This window comes from Camelus ferus, chromosome 18 (assembly GCF_009834535.1).
Source record: "Camelus ferus isolate YT-003-E chromosome 18, BCGSAC_Cfer_1.0, whole genome shotgun sequence".
Lineage (NCBI taxonomy): Eukaryota > Metazoa > Chordata > Mammalia > Artiodactyla > Camelidae > Camelus > Camelus ferus.
The window spans coordinates 4,689,523-4,713,600 of record NC_045713.1 but is presented as its reverse complement, the minus strand read 5'-3'; the positions used below and the strand labels follow the sequence as shown (position 1 = coordinate 4,713,600).

Sequence of the window (24,078 nt, the reverse complement as noted above, 5' to 3'; positions counted from 1 at the left end):
GGAACTCCTCTCTCTCCCTACCTGTGTGTACGCTTGAAACGTTCTTTAGCAAATAATTTTTTTTAATGAGTTATATAAATACTAATAAATAGACCCAAAGAAATCAAAGTCTCTCTCTCCCCTGAGGGCCCAACATCTACTGCTTTCCTGGGAGCGCCCCTGAGCCTGGAGCTTCAATGTTCCCGGTTCCCTGTCCCCTGCCAGGTACCCTGTCTGGCCTTGCTCTCACCTGAAGCCACACCAGCTGCATCCCAAGGTCAGAAAAAGGGAAACCAGGAATATCTCTCAGAAATCAGCCAGACCATCCGCCCTCCCAGAGGGGCCTGGGACCGGCCTGAGGTCTCAGTCCTCCTGGGGTTTTCCTCCTACTGATCTTGCCCATCCACCCACCCAGGGGAAGGGGCCTGCCCCACCTGAGATCTCCATGAAGTCATCCAGGCTGGGCTGCAGAGGCGTCAGGTCTGGCTGGATCATGTCAGCATTACCAACATAGGCTGGAGAGGGCAGCGGTGACATCAGGGGCATCAGGCGAGGTGGAGTGGTGCCACCCATCCCCGGCCATCCTCCCTTGACTGCCTGGATTCCCACAGGTCTCCCTTCCCTGGTGCAGGCCCTCACCGTCCTCTGGGGGCAGCTGCAGGGGCGTGGGGCTGGGCTGGGTCATGGTGAAGAGCGTGTCGGAGATGTCGGAGAGAAAGCAATCGAGATCCAGAACCTGCCGCCCACCAGGCTCCTCCTCTGGGCCCCCCAGCAGCACAGGCACCACACTGGTGAAGAGCTGCTCGCACCATCGCTCCGGTGGATGCCACCCTCCTTCCGCCTGGGGAGACAGAGCCATCAGCAGCCCCAAGAGGGCTCCACTGCCCTACTCCCTCCCAGCCTGGAGACACAGGGGTCTCCCACTGGCCCTGGCTTTTCCATATCGTCCCCCTGCATGAGGGATGAAGTAGTCAGCCCCCAAGAGGGCCTCTCTGCACACAGCCCCTCCTCTCCTCTCTCCGGTGGACCCAGTTTGCTGCCTAGAAGTCTTGGGTCACCCCACTGGCCTCTCTGCCTGGGATCCCAGTTCTTACAGCCCTCTCTTCCCCCATGCCTCCCCATCACTTAGTCAACCAGAAGGCTTGGGGTCTCCCCACCACTGTGCTCCAAGGCTTCCCTTCCCAAGGGGAGAAGAGCTCAACTAATCAACCAGAGGACAGCGGCCAGCCCACTTCTCTCACCTCCCACCCTCACACCCGTCCCTGCCCTGCCCACCCAGAGGGAAGCGTCCATTCTTTGGGTCCAGGGAGCACCTACCTGCTTTGGAGCCTGGAGATCCCCTTCCCTGCTGGACTTACGGAGCTGCAGGAACACACAGAGGTGGACACTGGATCCCTTGCCCCCTCCTCCATCACTCCCCGCCAAGGCGTCCTCCACTCGCAAGCTCCCCAGATCAACCGGATCCCTTATTTCCCCTCGGAGGCTTTTCCGCCCTGGGAGGTAAGGAGGCTGCGAGGAGGCCCTGTGGCCACGCGGTGGCGTTGTCAGCCTGGGTCAATGGAGGGCGGGGGTCGGAGTGGAGGCGAAGCCCCTCAGGGCTTGAGCAAGAGAAACGGTGGGCGGCAGCGGCAGGGGAAGGGTCCCCACACCGACCCTCTTCTTATAGTAGATGCGCCACTTGTGGTACTCGCGCATCACCACCTCGATGCGCCGCTTCCAGTAATTGCCCTCCAAGACGACGGCCTGGGGACAGCAGGGAAGGAGACTCAGCGTGAGGGGCAGCATTGACCCCACCCTCACCCGGTCTCCCTCTGGGCCAGCCCCTCCCACTCAGCACGAGGAGTGATGGGCGAGAGGGGCTGGGCTTTGTAGGGCGGCGTGTGATCGGTCCAGTGGTCTCAGCTACCTCCGGTTTCCGGTGCTCATCAGCCTCAGGCCCCTGCAGGGGGGTCACGAAGCCACACACGGGGCTCTTCCTCCGCTCCACATCTGAGAGAAGGGGGCCAGGTCAGGGATGCCCAGCACCCTCATCTCCCACTCCCAGGGCATTGGGACTCAAGTGCCACACTTTGAAATCCTGCCTGGCCTTTGCTGCTCAGATTAAGTGCCACCTCCTCCAGGAAGCCTTCCTGTTTGCTCTCCCAGATCTCCCTCCTCTATGAGACCCTGTGAAATGAGCCTTCCACAGCCCCTCTGCCTCCCTTGGGAGCCTAGTAGGTGTGCAAACAATGCTTGCTAAATGGGATTATGGGGCCACAGGGAGTGAACTTTGCCAAAAGGTCCTGGTCAGACTGGCAGGCCAGGGGACCAGATCCCTGGTCCCCTGCCTCAGGCTCCTTGGCACTGCCCAAACCCATCTCAGAGAACCACCCCTGGTCCACTTCAGGCCACCTGCCTGCGCCCTTTCTCTGCCTCCTCCACTCCCTTCCCTATCTCCAATCCTGATCTCTCCCCAGGCTCTTTTTTGGCCTATAAACAAAATTTAGGCTCTCCTTTACCTCCCAAAACTTTCCCTTCCTTTGCTCCCCAAGCTAACCTTCTTCCTGGCTCCCCTTTGCTTTCCTCCTAAACTCTGGAAGAGCTGTCACTCACCTCTACTTCTGCACCTCCCAGTCTTCACCTCCTGTAACTCAGCCTCTGCCCCCAAGCCCACCTCACTGACCCAGCTCCTGAACTCAAGGCCCTGGCCCTCCCTGGTCCCATCCTCCTAGACCTTAGCTGCAGGCACCCCCTTCCTCCCTAAGCCCCAGGAACCTTCCCTCTGTTCTCCTGCCTCCCTGACCACTTTTCACTGGCCCTTCTGCAAGGCCCACTCCCCCAATCTCTCTCTTCTGCTCCTTTCCAGCTGCCTGGGGAACCTCCACTAGGATGTCCCAAAACATCGCTCTCAGATGTGTGGGAACGTCACTCCCAAGCCTGTGCCTCCGCTGGACCACCAATCCCACAACTCCCCACCATCTCCCAGCGTTCTGGTCTAATCCATGGACTAACCGTCTTAATCCTAAGGATGTGTGACATTTCTTCCACTGTCCCCTCCCCTCCATAGTCTCACTATCATTCTCTTGCCTGGTGTCATTTCTCACTCAGACCTCCCTGACTCCAGCCTCACATTCTGCAGCCCATCTTCCTCTGGCGGCCAAGCCAATTCTTCCTAATGTGCAGTGCGGGCCAGCAGCCTACCAAGGGGTGGCAGGTGCAAGAGGGATGAGCCAGGCAGCCCTCCAGCAGCCCCCACTCCTGCCGCTTTCCTGAAGCCCAACTTCAAACCATCCGTGCTCAGGGAGACAGAGTCCTGACATTTGTCATTGGCCTGCTGTGTGCTGTTGCTAATATCACAATAATAGTAATAACTCACCTTCAGGGAGCCCTTGTGTGTATCAGGCCCTGTGCTGAGATATGGATCCTCTATCTCGCTGCAAACTCACAGCAAACCTCAGCAGTAGGACCTCTTATTGCTCCCACTTTACAGATGAGCACGCTTCAGCTGGGAGAGGCTAGGGGCCTTCCCAAGGTCACAGAGCTAGGGTGTGCTAGAACTTGATTCATCCCCTCCTCTGTCTGACTCAGAACCAGGGGTCCTTCTATTAACTTGATTGACAATCTGGGTGAGGACCCCAGGTGGCATCAAAAATTCCTTTTGAAGAGAAGGGTTTACATTTCATCCAGCTTTGGGGGGAAGGGTAGAGGGTGAAACCTCGGCAGGGTGGGAGGCTGTGGTGGGTAGAGACACCCGCTCCCCCCAGCCTATCAACTTCCTGGTTTGGGCAGGGCCCATCCTGAGCATTCTGGAAGCCAGCCAGCTGGAAGGAGTGCTAGGCTGAGTTGGAGAGCCCTAGACTCCCAGCCACAGCTCTGCTGCTTTTATGCTCAGTGACCCTGAACAAGTCACTCACCTCCTCTGGGCCTCACTTGCTCATCCATAAAATGGGGATAATAATATCTATCTCCCAGGGTTGCTAGGAAGCCTTAAATAGATGATTTATGAAAGTACTAGACACATAGATGAATAGAAAGCAACCAACAAAACAAACAAAAAAACCTACTCCTTTTCTCTGCTTGAATAGAATCCAGTGGGGCTAGTACAGGGAATACCATGTGTGGTCCCTCCTGGACTGTGTGTTCCCAGCTCAGGCAGACTTTGTTCCTGCAGCAGGACCTTACTGAGTTGGACAAGGTCCCAGCACAGGACCAACTGGTCTGTGGTGTCTCAGTCTCTGCTGCCCTGCCACAATTGGGGGGTGGGTGGGTCTCATATCCCCAATGAATGACCATGACCTCCTCAGGGGTACATTAGATTCAACTATCATTTATTAAGCACCAACTTTGTGCCAGGCCTGTTCATACCCGTTATCCCCATGCCAGCCATGAAAGTTAGGACTCTTGGCCTCATTTTATAGGTGAGAAAATGGATTTAGAGAGGTTGGGCAACTTGCCTGCAGTCACACAGCCAGCAAGGGCAGAGGCAGAGTGGGAAACCAGCTCTGGGTGACTCCAAGTCTAGAGTCCCTTCCACTCTACCACGTGGCCTCTCTTGGCTCCTCCCCCCACATCTCCCTGTGGGGGCACCTGATGGATGTTCAGTAAGGACTTCAGTGGAAGGCTGGTAGAGACCCATGCAGTTTCCCCATTTGCGACTGGCCCAGATAGAGTTGAATGCCTCTTTCTACCCTTGCATTTGAGGCACCTGACGACACGAATGGGATGAAGAAAGGGCCTGGAACTGCTCCCCAAATCTCAGCCCCCCTTAGTTCTTTCAAGGGATGACCCCTGCTGTGCCCAACTTCACAGTGGAGAGGGCCCTCTGGGGCACATCCCCCCAAACCCTCTGGCGGTCAAAAGCTGTTGAGAGGTCCTGGTGCTGGGGACCTAATCTCCCCCCCAGCACTCTGCCGGGGCTGGCCCTGGGGGCCCTGAGGGCCCTGGGGCTTTCTGGGGCAGTCCCCGCGCCAGCCCTCCTGCTGGGCCCGTGGTTCCCACTCACACTGGATATACCAGGCCCTCCAGATGGCGTTGTTGAGACGGATCTTGTCCCGACACAGCAGCTTGAGACCTTTGAAATTCTTCCACTTGGGAGAAACCAGCTTGCCACTGTGAGAGGGAGAGGGCTGGGTTAGGGGGTGTGGAGAAAGGGGCAGGTTGAAGGGAGCTTCTGCAGGGGCTGGCTCCACTCTCTTCCCATGCACCAGGCACTTATCTATGGTGGGCAATTTAAGGCCCCCCCTCCCCAAATTTTGCCCTTCATTCTAACCTGCCTGAAATAGCGACCCTGAGAGGCAGGCCTTTAAAACACTCCTCCAGGTCAGCACCAGGGGCTTTAGCGTTCTCTGGCGAGACCTGTTGAAACTTGTTGATCAGCTCAGTCCTCATAACAACAAAGCTCAGTGGCCTCACAGGCATCTGTCTCCTAGGCTGACTAAGAAGGGTCTCGCCCGTTTCTTACTGAAGGAAACTGAGGGTCAGGAAGGGAAGGGGACGTGCCTAAGGTCATATGGTGGAGACTCACTCAGGCCCCGTGGCTTTTTCTCCACTGGCCCCCTTAGGCCCAGGGGAGAGGTAAGGTTTTTCTGGGTAGAGAGGGAGCCTCTTCACCAGGGACAGCCCCCAAGCAGCCAGCCACTGCCTTTTCACTGCCCTTTTGCTGTCTGGGCAGCTCAGAATCCCAGGATGACAATCTGGACTGAGCTGGATGATGTGTCCCTTCCTAGGGGTGTGTGCAAGATGACAGCCACCAGGACCCAAAGGAAGGCAGCTAGGATGGTGGAGTGATGGGCAGCGGGCACCTTGACCCTAACCCTGACCCTAACCCTGACCCTAACCGTAACCCTAGTAGTCTATCAAATCCATGAGATGGAAGGGCCCTATCAAGTGAGGGACTTGACTCTCAGGGTCCTGCTGGGCTCAGGCCAAGTCTGCCACTCCCAGGGAGCTGACCTAGGAGGTCAAGATGTTCAGGGTCTTAGACCCCTGCTGGTCCCTCCCTCCCCTTAGTCCACAAACTGAGGTTTTATAGAATTCTCCTCGGGCCCACCTTCTCCAACCTTTGCTCACATGGAAGGCTGAGGCCCCAAGACTTAGTCTTTTAGAATGTCAGGCTCTCTCATCCAGGGGCCACTCTCTTATCCTGGGAGTGAGGGGTGGTGGGTGGCAGTCTGACTCCTGCAGCCCCTTGAGTGCACAGGTCACTAAGTCCCCTCTCCTCTCTGGTCGCCAAGCTCCTGTGTTTGCTTTGGGGTGGGGTGGGGTGGGGTGGGGTGGGGTGGGGTGGGATGGGGAGTGGTGAGAACAGCCACACCAGGGCACACCAGGCCTCATTACCCAAATAGAGTACATGGCCCAAGCACCCAGGCCCGCTGGCTGGCCCCCTTCCTCCTAAGTTAGATAAACACCATCTGTCTAGCAGGGAGATAAGGTGGGGGGCACCTGATACCTGCTGGGCCAGCTTGTTTTGTGGCACGTGGGGGGACTCATGAGTTTGCTGCCCCAGCCTGTATCCCAGCAACCTCCCAGCCCACTCTGATACCCAGAGCCCCAACCCAGGCTGCCTTCCCTCCCTCCTTCATTTCCCTGCTGGGGTTATAGTGTTTGTGGCCAGGCAGGGCTGGGGGAGGTGAGACGGTGACAATCAAGCCCAGAGGAAAGGATTTGGTCTGTTCTGGGCCTGTTGGCTGGGGTGGGAGGAGTGGGCCCAGCCTGGAGCAAAAAGCCTGTGCCCAGGGTTCAAGGGCTTCTTATGACTAAGAGAAATTCTTGGAATCTTGGGGATGGGATGGGGAAAACTCAGAACTACCCTCCACATGCATACACACATATCTACCTTGTGGAAATTGCCTTATAGTCTCCCTGACAGGGTCCTGCTTGCTGACCCCCATCCCTGAGGCCATTTCTTCCGTAACAAGCCAGCTCTGACCATGAACAAATGTCTTCTTGGAGCTTCCAGAACCTGCCTCCCTGAGGCTTCCACCCACAGAACCATGGAACATGGGCCTTCTCCCAGTGGAGTGGTCCTCTCTCCGTCCATACAGCCCTGCTAAGGGTGCAAGCTGGCCAGACATCTGCAGGTTGTCCTCTGGGTCAAGCTGGCCCATTCCTCCTAGCACCTCTGGACCCCTTGCCTTGCTGTCCCTTACCATCCACTTACTCTCTTGGGACACCTTGACTTCTGTAATCCTCTCCCCTCCAAGGAACCCCTATAATTAGGGGATTTTAGACTAAAACACTGTCGTAGTCTGAGCCTCAGTTTTTTCCCTCTACCAAATGGGGAAACCAAAGGCTCCTCTGGTACTGAGCCACTTCCATCCCTGGAGTTAGGCCCCCACCCAAGGCAGGCCATAGAGATAGAATATGCTGGGTGTTTAGGGAGAAAGCCCAGCCCTCTGTACCCCAACTATCCCTGACAGGGGTCACATCAGCTTCCAGTCAGCCTCCTAGTGCAGGAAGTTCTTGGAGTGTGCTCTGTCCCCTACCTTGCCACCTCCCCCCTACCTTGCCACCTCCCCCGACTCCCTCCTTTTGGCCCCCAGGGTCTGGGATGGGGGGTGGGCATGAGGCAGTCTAGGTAGAGCAGTATGTAGTATAAAGGAGGAAGCTTAAATTGGGAGTGGATGGGAAAGGGGGGACCCTGGGGGGGCAGGGGTGCCCACATCTGGTGTACCATGACCTTAGATGTCCTGTCCCAGGAAGTCTCGTGATGTCCGAGGAGGGGAGGGAGGAAAGGGATGGGAATTTGAACTTTCCAAGCCAGTCTGGCACTCTGGACGATCAGATTGCAACATGACCTGGGCCTGGGGCCAGAGCTTGTGGGCCAAGGTTACAAAGCCTCCAGCCAATAGGGTCGCGGCTGGGCAGCGGCTGTAGTGGGTGGGCAACACTCCCCCGCAATCCCCACCCCAGCTCCTGCTCCCAGTTCGAGAGGTAAGTGCCGAGTCTGTAGCCAGCGGTTCTCAGAAGAGGAGGCGCTGCAGAGGAAGAGGAATATTTGCAGAGAAAAGATCAAGGCCGGCTGATCTCCCTTTCTTCCCAGCGGTTTTCAGTTGATAATTTATCCTGGCCCCTCCGTTCCAGGGAACTTTGCTCCAGGGCACTGAGCCAGGACCCCAGTTCGCGCCCTCCCTGGGGACACAGGCGTGGAGCTGGGGCGGGCGTGGCCGGCGTGCTCTGCAACGCGCCAAGCAGGGGTCCCAGGCAGCGTTAGACACTCAGCCTCGCTCATCGACGGGGGTAGGCGAGCCCAGGCGTCCGGGGAACCAACCCCGCGCGGTCTGCAGCACCCTCTGCCGGGCCACTGCTGGGAAACTGCGAGCTGTGTCCCTCTGGGTCGCCCGGGGCACACTACTCTCGCCACCCTGGACCTAGTAGGTCAAAAACAGGTGTCCTAAGAATTGAGGGGTGCAGGCTGGGCGAGAAACTGGGTTTCAGTCGACGCTGGCTATGAACTGGGGCAATTGCAGGGGTTAGGAGTATCGAGAGGGTGCAGGAATAGCGTGGGTCTGAGCTGGGGCTACTGCATTGGGAGTGGAGGGCTGCAGGTGGTCGGGTGGAGTGGCCTCCGGAAAGGGGGTGGGGATGTTAGGACGGCCTAAGGTCCTGGGAGCGCAAGGGATTCCCTGGCATTTATTTGGGGACACAGGGGTCAGGACCGGGAAAAGAGGCCTGCGGTGGGCCTACGGAGGTCGAGGTGGAGGGCAGAAGGTCCGCTCCCTGGAGAAAGAGTCACAGTGGTGAGGAATGGAAACCAAGAGGTGCGCAAGCTTGTCGGGGACCAGTGGGCTGGGCTGGGGTCAGAGGACACTCCGGGCTTCAGGGAGGGAGGGTATCCAGGTTGTGGCTGGATCTCCAAGAGCAGTCGGAGACCAAGGTTTGGGGCCGAGTAGGGTGTCCGGGGCCCCAGCGCGTGGTCCCGCCATGAAGGACCGAGGCCGTCGGCCCCGGAGCCGCCCTCACCTGTAGGCCAGGCTCATGCACTCGAAGAGGCGGGTGAGTGTGGGGTCGATGCTGCGCGGCCCGAAGTCGGTGACTCCCAGGGACCCCTCCTGGTCTCGCCGGCGGGTCAGCGAGTCGCTGTGCGGCGACGACACCATGAAGTGACCGCTGTGGATGACCTGCGAGCGGAGTAGCCCGCCCGCGCTGCGCCGCGTACTCGGGTCTTCCGAGTCTGTGTCTGAGTCCGAATCCGGGCTGGAGACGACTCGCGGGCTCTGCAAGCCCGCCACCAGACCCGCCAGCGCCCCGGCCCTGGCCATCGCCGCCGCCGCCGCCGCCGCCGCCGCCGCCGCAGCCTCGCCTGGGCTCTGTGCAGCAGCCCTCGCCGCCCGTGTGGCCAGACCGGCTCATTAGCATAGCCCCGCCCACAGGTCACTCGAGTGGGCGGGGCCTTGGGGCGCGGGCGCGGACTGGGCGTACTTAAATCAGCATAATCAATACGCCAGGTGTGAGAGCACCTGGTCGGATCTCCCGCGGGTCTGGAGTTTGGAAGAGGAGGAGGATCCTGTCTCCCCTCTCGTCTTTCCTTATGCTGTTACCACTTGGACTCTTGGTGGAACGGCCCCTACTTCACCCAAAAGGGGTCTCAAGAAGAGTCACTCCTGAGCCAGAAAGCCCAGAAAGCGCCTCAATGCCGGGCATTCCTGTTCCCAGGGCACCCTCCTGTGAAACCCCTCACCTAGCTACTGACCCCTGCCTTCTCTGATCTCCTGGCTCACGTTCCCTCCTTCTCAGTCCTCCACACAGCTGGACGCAACAACCTCTCAGAAACCTCACGTGGCCTGACCCACAGGAAGGTCTCAATACCCCCAGTTACCATTATAATCATCACTGCACCTGCACAGAGGCCCCGGATGGTACACGAGAGTGAATCCTGCCCCACCCACCGGGGGTCGGCACCAGTGGTGACGGATGGTCATCTCTGGCAAGGCAGTGCCTTGGTCATCCTCCTCTGGACATCCTCTGGCCATCTGCTCTGGGTTCCTCGTCTCACCAACCCTGAGGTTCAGTTTATGTTCCTGTTTTTGAAGGCTCTCTTCTCACCCTGAGGACACAAACTGGGCTGTTTGGTCTGAGGCATTCACACCTGTCACCTTGCTGGCACCTTTAACAATTCTCAGACATAAGGTTCTTGCTCCACCTTAGAGGGGGCACCAGAGTCTACAGGAGAGGAAACAGACCCAAATATCTACAGAGGGACAGCCAGAAAGCCTAGTCTAGAAGAATCCCAGACTCCCCCCACCCCCCGGCCCCCGCCCAGGGATATCCCTTCCCACCCAGGGCTATCTTCCAAACTTCCAAACAAATGAGGGCTGGAGGCAAATGCTAACCTCCCTTGGCTTTACAGAGGGTGTGGCCTACATTTGGTCACAGGAGAGGAAGGGGAGCAGGTGGTCAGCTGGGGGCTAGAAGCTTGGAATTGGTCCCCACATGTACTTTCTTTCAGCCCATGGTAGGGTCACATAGCTCCCACAATCAAATGGCAGTGCCTGGAGGGCCCCTGGGACTGCCTGAGGTGCTGAAATGATGATCCAGGCTGGTCATAGGCCAGCCCTTCCACCCACCACGTCCCTTGGACAGGTTCCCTCTGTCCCTGCCAAAGAGTCACATCACGTTCCCAGGAGCCCCAGTTGCCCTCCTCCACTTACCCCCTGCTGCTCTCTGCAGGGGGTACATTCTCCCTGCCCATCTCTACGAAATTCTGGAGGTCCCACCTCAGCCTGCCCCTTCTGGAGAGAGGGCCATCCCTAAGTGGCCCTTCTGGTAATTTTGGCACAGTGAATTGTCCCTTATGTGCCTGTCTGACTTCTCCCCTGGCCTGTGGGTTCTGAGGCAGAACTGTGTCCTAGTCTCTGAACCCCCACACTGGGCACCCAGGGACTTGGGGAATGCACTGTGGGGGGCAGGGATGGGAAGCAGAGCATCCTCTCCCTTGGGGCCTCCTAGCTTCAGAGGCCCTGGCTTAAGTAGACACCTGAATTGATCCTTGCTCTGCCACCAATCAGTTGATGACCCTGGGCAAATCTCTGTCTTACTGGGGATCTGTCTCTCTACCTATAAAATAGGGAAGTTGAATTCAGTGATTTCTCAGCATCCTGGAACTTTAACCACCCTTGGTTCCAAGTCCCTGCCATGAGCACTCCAGCTCACCCTCCCATGCTCCTCCAGCCTCCTGTCCCTAGGAGAAAACCTGAGAGTTTTCTTCTGTGATTCAAGAGGCTACTGCTTGAGGGCTGTTCTCTCCCTCACTCTGTGCCCCTAGCTTTCCCCAGCCATCAGTGGCCCTCCACAGCAGCTGCATCCCAGTTCTGCCCTCCTCGGGGCCTAATAATACCTTTGGAGGCCTGAGCACTCAAAAGATAACTCCTCCACATGCAATTCAAAACAAAACAGCACAACACTGTACAATAAATAAAAGGAAGTCCACAAATTCTGATTTCTCTCACGATGACACCTTCAATTTAAAAAATATGTGTATCAATTAGTAAATTTAAAATGTTTTAATGCCCCACCTTGCTGAGGCCTTGAATGCATGCTTCATCTGCCTGCCCGTCTTCCCTCAACCTATCTGTGTGGCCATTTAAGGGACCGGGCATTCCTCATGCCACATACTGTGTCCAACACTTTTGAACCATCATCTCTAACCCTACTGAAGTAAGTGGTATTACTTCCATTTTACGGTTGAAGAATCCAGCTCAGAGAAGGAAGTATTGCTCAAGGTCCTGAGCTAAGAAAAGGCAGCACCAGGTCTGACTCAGAAGTACAGGCTCCTTCCTCCATGAGGCTGCCGCCCTTAGAGACTGAGGGCATAGCCAGCTCAGGGTGCCCTTGCTTAGATGACATTGCCGACTGTGTAAGCTAGCCCAGCTCACCCCTTTGCTCCTTTCCCATTCAGCCTCTATCACCCAGTGTTTATAACCTTTTGCTAGAGACAAGTCTTGTTCATGGCTGTGAGGTGCTAGATGAGGTCCTAATGGGTGTGAAGACGTGGCCGTCCTAGGGGTCCTGCCTGACACCAAACCCTCTCTGTCTCCCAGCCTTCGTTGTCAGGATTCCTCCCCCAGGCTGCCTTTCAACGTCAGGAAAGCTCACCCATCCCAGAAGTGCCACCTCCACCTCCAACATCTTCCCCGAGTTCCCACAACCCTTGTTCAGAGACAACTCTAATTTCATTTGGCACTGCGTTCCCGTGCACAAACCTCTCTTTTCCACTAGATGGCAAATTCCCCAAAAGTAAGAATCACATCTTCTCTCCTTACACCATTTTCCTCTCAAGTGCAAATGTGCAGTTGAGTATTTGTTGTATGAACGAGTTAACATTGTATTTGTCTACTAAGTGTGCTCTAACAATCCATCTATCAGCCTATCTACCCTTCCATCCACATCACACACATAGATAACATTTACTAAGTGCGTTTTGAGTCTGTCCCAGTGCTAGGTATTTCACTTTTGCAAAAGCTAAAAAATATAGAAAAGCAAAGATTTGACACTTTTAATATCCATAGAGATGGAAAGTAGATTAGCAGCTGCCAGGGGCTGGAAACAGCTGGGTGTGTGGGAATGGAGAAAGACTACAGAGGGTACAGGGTTTCTTTTTGCAGAGATGAGAATGTTCTAGAATTAGTGGTGATGTTGTACAACTTTGCGAATGTACTAAAAGCCACTGAAAAAGGGTAAATCTGATAATAAGTATGTTATATCTCAGTAAAAAAAAAAGTAGGCACTTTTATATATTATTTCACTAACTGGTAATCCTCTCCACTGTGTGTGTTTGTGGGTGTGTTCATATTTTTATTGCCATTTTACAGAAGGGGAAACTGAGGCTCTGGGAGGGGAAGTAATTCAGAGGGTTGTTGTGAGAATTAACTATAAATAGCTAATGTCTATGGAGCCTAACCTACTTGGTCTATGGAATCTTCCTAACAGCCCTATGACTTTCAATCCATTTTGTAGACAAGGAAACAGGCTTTGCCAATGGTCACAAGGTAAAAAGAGAATGAAATTCAAACCCAGGCAATCTGATGCAAGCCTGCCCCACAAGTACCTACCTTCTCAAACCAAAAGGACTAGCAAGTGTTTGTGAGGATGTGGCGTGAACAGAACTTCACCTACTGCCACCACTGCTGTGTGACTTGGCACAATCATTTGGGAAAACCATTTGTCAGTATCTTCCAGAGCTGAACATCCACATACCTTATGACCCAGCAATTCCACAGAAACGTGTGCCTATGTGTGCTGAAAGACATGTACATGTACATGGACTGAGGGCAGCATTATTCTTATTAGTTCAATATTGGAAACCACTCAAATGTTTAGTGACAGGCAAACAGATTAATACATCACAGCGCAGAAACACTACAGAATATTAACACAGAGATGAGACAAACACTCTACAACCAAGGCAACCATATGGACGATGCTCACTGACAATATGTTCAGCAAAAGTATCTTGACACAGAAGTGTGTATGCTGTAAGGTTTCATTTATATGAAGTTCCAAAACGGCTAATATCTGGTGTTAGGAGTCAGGGCTGTGTTTAGCCTGGGGGTGACTAGAAGGGATCAAGAAGGAGCTGCTAGCATTTTGTCTTTTTATCTGGGTTCGGATCACATGGGTGTGTTCACTGTGAATATTCACTGAGCTGGATATTTGGGATGTGTACAACTTTTCTATGTATGTTAGATTTTAAAGTTTTTTTTTAAAGCAAGACTAAGTTTGAATGTGCACATGCAAGCCTCGCTGAAGCCTGCGTTGGCTGGGGGTGGATTGGGCATCGAGGGGGAGGGGGGAGGGAGATGGTGCATCAGGCCCAGAGGAGGATTTGGCAATGGGGAGAGATGGTTGAATGAGTTGAGGAAATAGGGGCTAGTGAGAAAGAGGCGTCTTAGCTGTGTCTCTAACTGGTGGCAAGTTAGGAAGTCATTTCCCCTATCTGGGTCTCAGTTTCTGCATCTGTAAAATGGGTGAACAAACCATGAAGGAAAAATTGATAAATATGACTACATTAAAGTGAGGAAGTTGGACTAGATGACTTTTCATATCAGAAGCACCCAATAGTTCTATCAAAAAATATGGGTCTCATCCTATGAGGAACGAAAAAAAATCATTTCCCTTTGCAAGAAGCACACCTTATGCTTATAGACTTTCTGCTTCTATATTTATGTTTACTGATACTACATGTAAAAGCTATATTGTTTGTACATGTTTAAATTGTGAAAATACCAAGTCAAACAAAATCCCACGTAGACTTCCTCTGATTTGGATTGAGAACCACTTGTCTTTGTGCTCTGAGATTCTCTGTGTGTGAGAGTGGAGGAGAAGGGAAAGGAGGAGGAGAGGCAGAAGAGGAAGCACAACAGAGTAGAAATCAAGTGCTTATCCAGATATCTGCCCACCCATCCATTCATCTACCTGTGCTTGTATGTGTGCACCTAGTCATTTATCTACTTGTCCATCCATCCCCTAAGTCAGACTGTCCACCTACCAATCCACTCATATGTCTGTCTATCCATTCATAATCTGTCAGTCTGTCCATCCATCCATCCATCCATTCATCCATCCAGCTCCTACCAGTCAATCTGTCTATAGCTGTCCATTTGTTCTTCCATCTATACATCTACTGAAGCTTCCATCTCTTTATCCACCCTCCTACCTAAATACCTACTCATCTGCCCATCCAGCAGACATATTAACTGCCTGATGGTATCAGGCCCTCTGCTAAGCCAGGGGTGAGTGAATGGGGGTGATTCTCAGATACTTATAACCTGCCTCCTGCCTCCAAGCAGCTCAGCATGGGAGAATGAGGCACGCCCATCAGCCACTCAGAGACGGGCAGAAACAGTGCCCAGGACTACAGAAGTTGAGTGGAGGGAGGGCTGACTTGAAGCCTAGTGGTCTCGAAGCTCTCTAGAAGAGGAGGTGCTTGAGTTGGGCCACGAAGGACAAAGCAAGAATCAGACATGCCGAGAAGGGAGAATGAGTTGTGGGAGGGAACAGCAGGGGCAAAGGCAGAGGCTGGGGAACCAGAGTGGCAAGTCATTCAGCTGGGTGAGAGCAGGAGCCAGCAGCCCACACAGAACTGTGCTCCCGGCAGCCACCTCCTGGCCTTGCCCCTGATCTGACTCCAGTGGGCACTGAGGCATCTACACCAGTGCCACTCAAAGCATGCCCCATGGGCCTCTGCCAGGTCCTGGATCTCCTTACTAGTCCGTGATAAGAGAAATACATAAATTGTGACTATTTAGAAACATTTATATCAATTTAATAGAGTAATCTGGTATCTGTTGAATGTAATAATAAAAAGCTAGGCTTTTAATTTGTCTGTTTTTTTAAATTTAATTTTTCTAGTAATTTGTTTTTTATTGTATTTTGCATGCTTATACATCCATGGCAGATTGAAAATAAAAATGGGCCCTTTGCCCACTTAAATGGGCTGCAGGTGGTTAGAGAGCGCTGATAGACAGCACAGCTTACACTCATGTACATTTGCCAGAGTGGCCTCAAGTTCATTATCTCATTTTCCTGAGAGCAGGGCAAGGCAAGGACTAATGTCCCTGTCTTATAGCATGATTGGCTCGGATGCTTACAGATGGTAGGTGGCAGGGCTGAGATTTGAACCCAGGGCTGACACCACATCAGACAGCCTCCCATGAGCTCCTGCTCCAGGTAGGCTGAGCTGGGGTGCTGCCTAAGAGAGGAAGAAGGAGCACCTGGAGGAAGGAGCAGACAGGTGAGAGCAGACAGGTTGCAGGGTGTCAGTGGGCGCTCAGGGCACTGAGGGTGGACAGGAAGACTTCCAAGGAGAGCAGCCCGAGGGTCAGCCTGGGCTTCCCCATGTGGTCCCAGAAAAACCAGGCCAGGCCCTGGGATCTCTGGGAATATGTGGAGGGGCTAGTTCCAGGCCCAGCCACTTCAGTGCCTCTCCATCTCCTTCCCTCCTCTTCTCCCTCTGTACCCACCCTCCCCATCAGCCAGCCTGTGAGCTCCGCGAGGCCAGGGCCTCAGCTCACCCCTCTGTGTGCCCAAAGCCCATAGTTTAGCCAACAAAATCGGTCTCTGCCTGGCCCTCAGCAGGAACTGGAGCACTTTCATAGATCAACAGGGATTATGATTATCACCTATAAAGGAACAGGCTCAGAGAAGTTACTTGCTTAAGATCACAAGGCTCTAATTCCTGACCCTGTACTTCTTGAGAAGTATGGTTAAATAGTAGAGAGGAGAGGGAAGCCATTCCCATGCGGCTTGGAGTCCATGGTGAGCAGGGAGCAGTGGGTGGTGAGCAGGGCCAGCCGGGGGGGCGGGGGGGGGACAGTGGCATGTGGCATGACCCAGCAGGGTTATCTGCCCAGAAACTTTTCCAACACTGAGACTTCTTCCTGGGTATCCTGAGAACCACATCCCAGACCAGGAAGAGGCAGGAATGACATGGGCCAGGTCACAGGCCGTTTTCCTATTCTGTTGGTGGACAAGTAACATGGACTATATTTTTGCAGGATCATTTGGCAAATTCTATTACAAATAATTTGGCAAAATGTTGGTACTCTTTGATCTACTATGTTCAATTGCGGGAATTTGTCCTATAAAAATATTTCTATAAGTGTGCAAAGATGTACAAGGATGTTCCTTGCAGCGCTGTTATAATAAACAGGAAAATGGTTGAATAAATTTTGATAAATCCCTACAGTGGAATACGGTGGAGCTGTTAACAGCTTCATCTGTAAAATGGGGATAGTAATAGGACTCTGTCTCTCACAGTTTTTATGAAGATTAAGTGACTTAATACCTGCAAGGCACTTCCATAGTAAATGCTAGCGGTCATTATCATTATAGGTGTAGAAACAGAGAAAAATAACCAAGATGCAATACTGATTAAAAAAGAAAGTTATAAAACAATATGTGAAGTGTGATGCCATTTGAATATATTAGTAATAGTAAACATTCAAATATGGAAAATGAAGAAAAGTCTGGACATATAAGAACCAAACCGTAACACTGATGGTCTTTGCCGGAGTGGATAACAGAGACATTCACTTTGTAAATTTCTATAAATTTTAAAGTTGGGTAATACCTGTATATTGCTTTTGAAACCAGGGGAAAAATCCTCCAGAAAGTAAAGAAAATAATAGGAGATAGTGGGGTAGATGCTGGCGCAGGAAACTCCTCCTCTCTTCTTGAAAACCCCAAAGTCCAGAGATCAGAGCTGCCCAAACAACAGGAAACGCTCCTTGTTTGGCCAACCAGACATTGGGTGAGGTGGAGGTATAGCCTCCCACTCCGGCTCATCTGACACTCATTCTCATTCTGCAGGGCCCAAGGACCCCATGGGGACACCTTCTCTTGAGGGCACAAGGCCCAGGAGGCTGGCTCATCAGGGACCCATGGATCAACTCAGGCAAGTCATTTGCCCTTCCTGGGTCTCAGCTGCCATCCCTGTAACATAGGCAGAAGCAGCCCAGCCTCTTGGTATGTCACGGACTGTCAGGGGAGCAGAACGTGCTACTGTCATCACAGCAGAGCAAGAGATAGGGGTCAGCCCGGAGCTGGTGTTTCACCAAGACGGGCCACTATGCCAAGAGTCTGTCCATCTGTAAAAATGCCAATGGCCACCATTAACCAGGGAACAGTTTTTACTCACAACACTTCTAACACCAAATGTATGATGTCTACACCAACACCAGCTGGATGTGCTCCAATTCAATCCAGTTCTGACACTGACTCCCCGGAGTTAGCAACAGATCCCACAAGCTAAGGGCTCAGTCCCACAGGACTGCCCCTACTTCAGACCCCAATCCGTCGCAATTACAGGTTGTCACCTGTACTTCTGAGAGACTGGTTATAAATCGGGGGATCCTGTGACCCTTCGCTTAGGTTCCATAATTTGCGAGAAAGGCTCACAGAACTCAAAAATCTCTTGACTTACATTTTCCAGTTTATCATAAAGCAGACAGTTCAGACAAGAAATTGACACAACATTGTAAACTGACTATACTGCAATAAAAAAATATACATACAAAAAAGAAAAAAAGATTTTTAAGGTCATTCAACTCTCCCTGGGTGAGAGGCCCAACTGTTTCTTTCCCAAGGCCCAAAACTTCAGAGTTTATTTCTTCCCACAAACAGTCAGAGACCAAGCCAGATGAGCAGGAGGGACCCTTTGCAGAGACTCCACTTTTTCCCAAGGAAGAGCCACAAACCAGGGTGGGAGAGTTACGTGCCATTTGGTTTGGAAAGGGAGGCAGAGCCACAAGGCTGTTCCTGTGCTCTGGCTAAATTGGCTACATTTCTTTCAAATTTGGGGATCCATAAAACGAGACTTTTTCATAAATGAAGGAGACAACTCAGGAAAGCCAAGTGGAAGAGGTACACAGAGAAAGGTACGGGGCCGGGAGTGCACGGAGATCCGTGCCCTCTGCTGATACGCCACTCTCTCAGCACCTGGATATGTTCACCAATCCAGAAGCTCTCCCAACCCTTTCATTTGGGTTTTGGGGAGGGGGGGTGTTAATTACATTTATTTATTGTTAGAGGAGGTACTGGGGATTGAACCCAGGACCTCATGCATGCTAAGCATGTACTCTACCACTGAGCTATACCCTCCCCCCTCATTTAGGGGTTTTTATGGAGGTTTCATTACATATGTACCGATTGATTAAGTCTTTAGCCCTTGGTGATTGAACTCAGTCTGCAGCCCCTTCCCCATCCCCAGAGATGAAGATGAGGCTGAGAGTTCCAACCTTCTAATCAAGCCTTGATCTTCCTAGTGATCTGCTCAAAACTGCCTAGGGGCCACCAGTCATCTCATTAGCATACAAAGACACTTATCACCCTGGAAATTCCATGGGCTTTAGGAGCTGTGTGCTAGGAACTGGAGACAAAAACTAAATATTTCCCACTGTATCACAACCAGGCATCCCAGTGGCCTGCCAGGCCCTGAACGTTGGTTGTCCTGTCTAATCAATCCACTCAATTACCTGTCACACAGGGCTGATGGTCCCCAGATTACAGAGCACACCTAGCTCAGAGAGTTGTGTGTGTGTTTGTGTCTCACACACAGTAAACATATTAGAGAGAGTAGGACGGTCATTCCGGGTCACACAGTTAATGAGTAGTGTAGCCTGGATTTGAACTCAGGTGTGTCCGATGGTAGAGCCCAAGAGTGTCCTTTCACCACCAGGCTGCTCTGAGGAACTGAAGGCTGACCTGACCTCCCTCAAATGTTGTGTGTCAGGTGAGCCCACCCAAGACCGAGCTGAAGCGTAGGCACTAGAGCGGAAGGGGTGGCCGGCACATAGTAGGTGTTTTGTGAACACTTGGCTGAGTCAACAAAGGACTGGTAAATCCATCTTCCTACACTCTCCAGGATGGGATGTGAGGATTAGGGTCTTGCCAATTGCTCAAAACTCGTATCCACTACCTAGAAGTGTGTAAGTCAGCGATGGCAACAGGCCTCGTGTTTCTCAGAGGGAAGCTGGAGCCTGGTGTGCCTCAGGGGCTGCCTCCGACCACGGACCACTGGCTCATCATGTCAGCGACCAAGGCAGGTCTCCTGCCTCTCAGCTCTGGGCCGGAGAGGCAGAACAAGGAGCACTGTGTAAGTCTATCCATTCTGCAGAGGAGGAATCAGAGGGCTAGAAAACAAGTACGCCCGGCAGTGCAGCCTCCTTTGTGCCTAGATGGCCTTCTGGCCACTTCACTGGATCAAGGCAGGGTCTGGGCGTGGCTGCCCAGAGTCAGTCCCAGGAGAGTAGAATGGGGGGTGCCTTGGAAGGGTGGATTGATTGTTAAGACCAGGGTCCCCAGGTCCCTCAGACCCCTGCCTCCCTGGGGAATGCCAGGGTCAGACAATGTCCAGGCTGTCAAGGGCTCCCTGGCAAAAAGGCTTGAAATTTGGTACTCAAACCTGGCCCTGTTTTGTGACTTTGGGCTCCCCTCTGAGTGTGACCCCCAAACAAGGAGGGAATGGTATAATAGGCTTTGAGCATTGGTCTTCTCATCTTTACAATGGGCGTGGTGACATGAGGGCATTATATTTACCCTACAAGGTTGTTGTGAGGATTCAGTGAAATACGTGAGTGACAGCCAGGGGTCTGCACATGACAAGGGTGAGTTTCCTTCTTCCTCCCTCTCTGACTCTCCCACCTCTGCCCTTTCTCCCTTCCTTCCTTCCTAGCCAACACCTCTGGGTCTTGTGTTAGAGAAAGAACCAGGTACTGCAGGACACAGGTGTGAGGGGACAACCACCACCAGGGACTTGGGGATGAAAAAAGCCTTCTCAAAGCAGCTGTGGGCAGGTCACAGTCAGCTCTGTCCAGAAGCTCTGGGTGTCGCCAGTGCTGGTGAGCTCTGGGAGTCAAATCAGCTGTGGTCCCACACCCCATCAGGGCATCAGGCTCCTGGATTGACATGGAAAGAGGGTCCCAGGGAGGCACATTTTTCTTGCTCAGAGTCAAAAGGCTAGTGGGGGTCCCCAAGACTGGGGAGGCCCAAGGATTCAGGGCAGAACTGCTATCTGTCCACCCACCCACCAGCTGACCTCCACATCTCCAGGCCAGCCAGGTGGGTGTCACCTAATTTACCAGTGCCAGACCCTGCCCTGGGAATGTTCTGTTCCTTCCTGCCCTTGTCAGGGTCCCCTACACAAGGTCAGCTTAGCCCATCTCAAAAAAGAAAGGCAAATGTGAGCTGTCTTGCCCCTGTATCTCAGGAGCAGGAAAGACAGGTGGCGAAGTAGATTAGGCGAGCACAGGCCAAGAGGACAGCCATGAGCACCATGAATACCCTCCTCTTGTGTGCTGCTCCCCGGATGCAGGGCACACACTGGCTCACAGCTGCTGCCCAAGAGTCTGGGTGAGCCTGCTTAGACCCAAGTTACAGATGAGCAGAGTGAGGCCCGGAAGAGGACAGGTCACCTGGGGGCGAGTCAGAGGCAGCAGTGGGAAGAGAAACCAGAGCTTTGGAATCAGGCTGCCTGGGTTTGAATCACAGCCCTGCTATTTCCAGGCTGGGTGACCTTGAGCCAGTGCCTTGACTTTTCTGGGCCTCTCTTTCCTCATCTGTAAAGGAGAGAGACTATCCTTTCCATCTCAGGTTATCAGGAAGAAGGAAACAGTGACAGAAAAGTGCCTGGCACACAGTAGGTGCACAGCAAATTTCAGCTCCTCCTCATACTCCCAGCTCCCCCAAGCCTGAGGGAGCCCCTCTCTCCTCCCTACTCTGCTTCACATTCGAGTCCAAACCCCTTCTTCAGTCCTGCCCAGGGAGCAAGAATTGGGCTAATGAGGGCCTCTCCCAGCCCGACAGCTCCAACACAGGTCTCAGCCTACCTTTGCCCACCACAGGGTCAAGGGCAGCCTCAGAGGGAGGCCCCTGGGAGTGGAGTATAAGTGTCAGGTGGGTGAGGTTGTGGGAGCCTCCAAAGCTTGGCCCCTCCTGCTTCCGCTCCACTCAGTAGTTTGTCAAAGCTCATTATCATCCACCTCAATTTACAAATGTCACCTGCACCAGTGCCAGATGACTTCATTCATAGGAATCCAAGACCTCAGGTGGGGCCCTAACTTCAGCTCTCTGCAGCCATCTCAGCCGGGCCCAGATTGAGTCCTGATCCCAGCCTGAGCCCCAGACACGATTCCAAACAGAGCCTAGGCCTGAGGTAGATTGTGTAAGGGAGCTGGAGGGGCACAGTCAGAAGGATCTTCCTCTCAAGAGAGGGAAAATTCTGCTTGCCACAGCTCACAGCTCCTTGGCTGGAATCTCTCTCCTCCTCCTCCTGAGGCTAATAAGCTGAGCCTCCCTGGGGTGGTGCTCAGGTTCCCAGGCCTGAAGTTCCCAGGCCCCTCTTCTGAGCCTTTCCCTGGATCTGGGGGCCTGGGCAGAAGCTGGCCAGATACTGAGAGAACTTGGGCAAGATGGAGGCAGAGGCTACATCCCTGGCCTCACCTGCCACCTGTTTCAGCTGACCCTGGAACATCATCCCCTTTGTGAAGGACCAGAGGGACCTAGTTTAGAGGGGCCACTCTGTCCTCCAAAGCATCCTGGTGTCCCAGTTTATTCTGTCCCTGTCTCCATACCAGTGACCCATGTAGAAGCCTCCCCATGTCACAAAGGGAGAGCTAAGCCCAGAGAAAGGAAGTAATGTGCTCAAGGTCACATAGCCAGACACAGACAAGAGCCCAAAACTCCTAATCCCAGCCCAGGCCTGATTCTGGCTTCCTGGCCCCCTAGGGTGGACCCAGGAGACCCAAGGTGGGGGCAGGCTGGCTTGGAGCCGGCAGGGATCCCTGGCCTCCCTGAGCCGGACCAGTGCAAGTGCCCTTCACCACTTCTCTAGCGCCTGCCTGTTGGCTAGAAGCCTGGTGGCTGGAGTCCACATCTGGCTTTTCCTTGCCCAGCCAAGAGGAGCCTGGGTCCTTGCCCCTGATCCCAGGGCCCACCTGGAACCAGCTTCTCTCCTGGGACCCACACATGTCCCGGGGAGTGGGAGACAATAGAGAGGAAGATCCTCCCTTTTGGCTCCCTGGGCCTACACTCAGCTCCATGGAGAGGCCCCTGGACCAAGATTCCATCCTAGCCCAGCCCGTGGGACCCAGGAGGCAGTGGGAACCTGTGGGCCTCGCGCCTCCTGGAAGGGCAGGCAGGATGAGCTCTTCTTGGATTCTTGATCCTGAGCCCTTTCTGGGATATGCGCTTGCCTTCTCCCCACCCCCCATCCCCCCCGCAGCTGAGCCTGAGGGAGAAGAGCGGGTACACAGGAGTATTAATCCCTTCAGCCCAGCAGAGCCATAGAAGCACCCCTCCCCATTTGACAGGTGGAGAGACTGAGGTCCAGCGTGGAGAGGCTCTGACTCCCCTCGGGCTAAGCACCTGCCCCCACCTGATCCGCTCCACGTCCCTTACCTGGATTCCGCGCGATCTGCGATCTGCTGATGGGGTGGCGCCCAGCCAGGGCCACGGGGTCTCCCCGGGCGGCGTCCGGGGGCGCACGCGGGATGCTCCCAAGCCGCGGCGGCTCTCGGCGTCTTCTCTCCTCCGGCGGCAGAGGGCTCTGTGCACTGCGCTGGCCGCCCGGCTTTTAGCAGCCGGTGCGGACGGCCACGGGCACTGCCCCGCCCCCGCCCTCCCGCCCGCTCGGGGTGTCCTTTGCCCCTTGATCCGGTGCCTCATTCTCTCCTTAGCACGTGGGTGGCAGCCGCTCACCCAGCTGGCGGCCTGTGGGGCAGCCATGGTCCGGGCCATGTCTGCCAATCCCTGTCTGGGACCCGCTCGTGCCCGCTCACCTTTAACCCCCCTCTCCACAGAGGCTTGGTGCCCGGCTCCCAAACCTCGGGGTGGGTTGGAGAAGGGAGGAGCCATAGGTGCGGGGCCAGGCTCAGGTGGGCAGAGAAGCAGAGCCTGGGACCGCCTCGTTTACTCCCTGAGCCCTCGCCCCTCTTCGAACCTCATCCTTGCCCGAGTTACCCCTCTCTTGAGTTCCCATCCGGCTAACCGAACCCCATTCATTCCCTGGGCACCAGCTCCATCGGGTGCCCAGTCCTGAGTCCTCTGCTGCCTCTGAGCCTCGCTCTCTGATTTCCTATCGCCCTCACTGACCCCCTCCCTGAGCATTCTCCCCTGCTCACACCCTCTACCTCTTACTGAGCCCTCCCCATTCACAGCCTCTACCCTCCCTGCGCTCCGGTTTCCTCCTGGAACCTCCTTCTGACCTCCTTTTTCTCCCCTGAGCCTCCTCCCTCTCCCAGAACCACTCCCCAAATCTGCACTCTCATTCTTGAGCCTCTGTCCCTGTCCCTGAACCCCACCACTTTCCTGAAACCCCCTTCCACACCCCTCATGCCCCCTAGAGCCCACTGACCTCCCCTCATGTGATCTCCATTCTGGGGCCTCATGGTCCTCCTGACTCTTACATTCATTCCACAAACACCCTGAGCATCCGCAGGGTAGCAGCAGGGAGAGGACAGGGACAGGCCAGCGATGGCCCTGGGGTGGGCATCTCGAGGAGGGGAGCAGATGAGGACGCCCCTGCTCCTTCCAAACCCCTCGTACTCTGTGAGTGTCCTGGTGGGTCAGCTTGGCCTTGCTTGGCCCACTCTTCTCTCTGTTCCATGGCCTTCATGTCCCATGGTC

At 54.0% G+C, this 24,078-nt stretch overlaps 1 protein-coding gene across 4 annotated transcripts in view; it reads right to left on the bottom strand.

Annotated features, from left to right (window-relative positions):
- The window catches only part of MLXIPL (MLX interacting protein like), a 33,077-nt gene extending 9,872 nt beyond the window's left edge, over nucleotides 1-23,205 (bottom strand). For 3 of the 4 annotated variants that reach the window (XR_004312549.1, XM_032459556.1, XM_032459557.1), the window contains exons 1-8: nucleotides 22,852-23,205; nucleotides 5,228-5,313; nucleotides 4,961-5,067; nucleotides 1,886-1,968; nucleotides 1,633-1,722; nucleotides 1,297-1,341; nucleotides 619-820; nucleotides 414-494 (exon numbers count right to left, since the gene is read on the bottom strand). Coding sequence is in view for 3 of the 4 variants with exons in the window: in XM_032459556.1 (XP_032315447.1) it covers nucleotides 414-494; nucleotides 619-820; nucleotides 1,297-1,341; nucleotides 1,633-1,722; nucleotides 1,886-1,968; nucleotides 4,961-5,067; nucleotides 5,228-5,313; nucleotides 22,852-23,190 (1,033 nt within the window). In the remaining variant the exon portion in view is untranslated. Of the gene's footprint in view, nucleotides 1-413; nucleotides 495-618; nucleotides 821-1,296; nucleotides 1,342-1,632; nucleotides 1,723-1,885; nucleotides 1,969-4,960; nucleotides 5,068-5,227; nucleotides 5,314-8,919; nucleotides 10,177-22,851 lie in introns of those variants that run through there. The other variant, XM_032459558.1, reaches the window with a different exon arrangement.
- Nucleotides 23,206-24,078: the final 873 nt, after the last annotated feature.